Below are 3,380 nucleotides of genomic sequence, written 5' to 3'. Positions count from 1 at the left end.
AAAAATATACATTTTCATACATTCCATTTTATTACAAATACACCTGGTTAATGCAACATCTACGAGCCTGATGATGAAACAAAAGCAGTAATTAATTTAGATGTTTCTTAATAAATCAACCCTGAAGAAAAGGAATCAGAGTTGAGGTCATAGGAGACAGATTGTCAAAATGGTTTAATGGTAAATATCACTTAACTATATTCCATGACAAGTGTTCTGATCTTCACTGTATATCATGCCACTTGTGTTGAACTCAGCAACAATAAACAACGCCCAAACCTTTAAGATACCAGATAGCAATATGCTCTGTGCTTTACTCTGTGCTTTGGGAATCCAAATGAACTGGCTCCTTCAGGGAAGGTTTGTACTGACTCTGGAGAGGCTGATCCATGTGGGTTTGGAGAAATCTACAAGGGGTCAAAGGTGGAGTGTGAGTCCCAGTATGTCTGCTATGGGAAGAGGTGGTACAGTGGAGGCATGGAGGCACTATGAGATTCACTATGAACAGATTCACTATGAGTTTCACTATGAACAGCCTCACTATGAACAGCCTCACTATGAGATTCACTATGAACAGCCTCACTATGAACAGATTCACTATGAGATTCACTATGAACAGCCTCACAATGAACAGATTCACTATGAGATTCACTATGAAAAGCCTCACTATGAACAGCTTTAATACGAACAGCCTCACTATGAACAGCCTCACTATGAACAGCTTCACTAGGAGATTCACTATGAACAGCTTCAATATGAACAGCTTTAATATGAACAGCTTCAATATGAACAGCTTTAATATGAACAGCTTCAATATGAACAGCTTCACGATGAACAGCTTCAATATGAACAGCTTCAATATGAACAGCTTCAATATGAACAGCTTTAATATGAACAGCTTTAATATAAACAGCTTCAATATGAACCGCTTTAATATGAACAGCTTCAATATGAACAGCTTCAATATGAACAGCTTTAATATGAACAGCTTCAATATGAACAGCTTTAATATGAACAGCTTCAATATGAACAGCTTCACTATGAACAGCTTCAATATGAACAGCTTCAATATGAACAGCTTCAACATGAGCAGCTTCAACATGAACAGCTTTAATATGAACAGCTTTAATATGAACAGCTGCACTAGGAGATTCACTATGTACAGCTTTAATATGAACAGCTTCATTATGAACAGCTTCAAAATGAACAGCTTTAATATGAACAGCTTCAATATGAACAGCTTCAATATGAACAGCTTCAATATGAACAGCTTCAATATGAACAGCTTCAATATGAACAGCTTCAATATGAACAGCTTTAATATGAACAGCCTCACTATGAACAGCTTCATTATGAACAGCTTTAATATGAACAGCTTCAATATGAACAGCTTCAATATGAACAGCTTCAATATGAACAGCTTTAATACGAACAGCCTCACTATGAACAGCTTCAATATGAACAGCCTCACTATGATCAGCCTCACTATGAACAGCTTTAATATGAACAGATTTAATATGAACAGCTTTACTATGAAGATGTTCACTATGAACAGCTTCAATATGAACAGCTTTAATATGAACAGCTTCATTATGAACAGCTTCAATATGAACAGCTTCAATATGAACAGCTTTAATATGAACAGCTTCACTATGAACAGCTTTAATATGAACAGCTTCAATATGAACAGCTTCATTATGAACAGCTTCATTATGAACAGCTTCAATATGAACAGCTTCACTATGAACAGCTTCACTAGGAACAGCTTTTATATGAACAGCTTCAATATGAACAGCTTCAATATGAACAGCTTTAATATGAACAGCTTCAATATGAACAGCTTCACTATGAACAGCTTCAATATGAACAGCTTCAATATGAACAGCTTCACTATGAACAGCTTCACTATGAACAGCTTTAAGATGAACAGCTTCAATATGAACAGCTTCAATATGAACAGCTTTAATATGAACAGCTTTAATATGAACAGCTTCACTAGGAGATTCACTATGTACAGCTTTAATATGAACAGCTTCATTATGAACAGCTTCAAAATGAACAGATTTAATATGAACAGCTTCAATATGAACAGCTTCACTATGAACAGCTTCAATATGAACAGCTTCAATATGAACAGCTTCAATGTGAACAGCTTCAATATGAACAGCTTTAATATGAACAGCCTCACTATGAACAGCTTCATAATGAACAGCTTTAATATGAACAGCTTCAATATGAACAGCTTCAATATGAACAGCTTCAATATGAACAGCTTTAATATGAACAGCCTCACTATGAACAGCTTCAATATGAACAGCCTCACTATGATCAGCCTCACTATGAACAGCTTTAATAAGAACAGCTTTAATATGAACAGCTTTACTATGAAGATGTTCACTATGAACAGCTTCAATATGAACAGCTTCACTATGAACAGCTTCATTATGAACAGCTTTAATATGAACAGCTTCAATATGAACAGCTTCATTATGAACAGCTTCATTATGAACAGCTTCAATATGAACAGCTTCACTATGAACAGCTTCACTATGAACAGCTTTAATATGAACAGCTTCAATATGAACAGCTTCAATATGAACAGCTTTAATATGAACAGCTTCAATATGAACAGCTTCACTATGAACAGCTTCAATATGAACAGCTTCAATATGAACAGCTTCACTATGAACAGCTTCACTATGAACAGCTTTAATATGAACAGCTTCAATATGAACAGCTTCAATATGAACAGCTTCAATATGAACAGCTTTACTTTGAACAGACTCACTATGAACAGCTTTAATATGAACAGCTTTAATATGAACATGTTCACTATGAACAGCTTCACTATGAATAGACTCACTATGAACAGCTTTAATATGAACAGCTTTAATATGAAGATGTTCACTATGAACAGCAGCTACACTATACGCAGCTTATATTTTAGGACCACTCTTGTTTTCGCTATGTGTTTTACCTCTTGGTGATGTCATTCAGAAACATAATGTTAACTTTCACTGCTAAGTGGAAGATATACAGCTGTACATTATGATGAAACATGGTGAAGCCCCAACATTGCCCTCCCTGGAAGCCTGTGTTTCAGACGTAAGGAAGTGGATGGCTGCAAACGTTTTACTTTTCAACTCGGACACAACAGAGATGCTAGTTCTAGGTCTCAAGCAACAAAGACACCTTCTGTTGAATCTGACAAGTCATCTTGATGGTTGTACAGTTGTTCCAAATAAAACTGTGAAGGACCCCAGCGTTACTCTGGACCCTGGTATCTCTTTTGACGAACATATGAAGACTATTTAAAGGGCAGCTTTTTCCATCTACGTAACATTGCAAAAATCTGAAACTTTCTGTCCAAAAATGTTTCA

At 35.8% G+C, this 3,380-nt stretch overlaps 1 protein-coding gene across 1 annotated transcript; it reads left to right on the top strand.

The window, feature by feature from the left end:
- Positions 1 to 515: 515 nt before the first annotated feature.
- On the top strand, positions 516 to 2,987 carry LOC139394651 (probable cyclin-dependent serine/threonine-protein kinase DDB_G0292550). Its single transcript, XM_071142755.1, has one exon. It carries the CDS (start codon positions 516 to 518, stop codon positions 2,985 to 2,987), a length of 2,472 nt encoding a protein of 823 aa, XP_070998856.1.
- Positions 2,988 to 3,380: the final 393 nt, after the last annotated feature.

The sequence above is a fragment of the Oncorhynchus clarkii genome, unplaced genomic scaffold, assembly GCF_045791955.1.
Source record: "Oncorhynchus clarkii lewisi isolate Uvic-CL-2024 unplaced genomic scaffold, UVic_Ocla_1.0 unplaced_contig_2174_pilon_pilon, whole genome shotgun sequence".
NCBI lineage: Eukaryota > Metazoa > Chordata > Actinopteri > Salmoniformes > Salmonidae > Oncorhynchus > Oncorhynchus clarkii.
This window is presented reverse-complemented; position numbering and strand designations above follow the sequence as displayed.

Bases quoted from the DNA above. Each gene is read 5' to 3' on its own strand.
- LOC139394651 (XM_071142755.1), top strand. From the start codon at position 516: ATGAGTTTCACTATGAACAGCCTCACTATGAACAGCCTCACTATGAGA.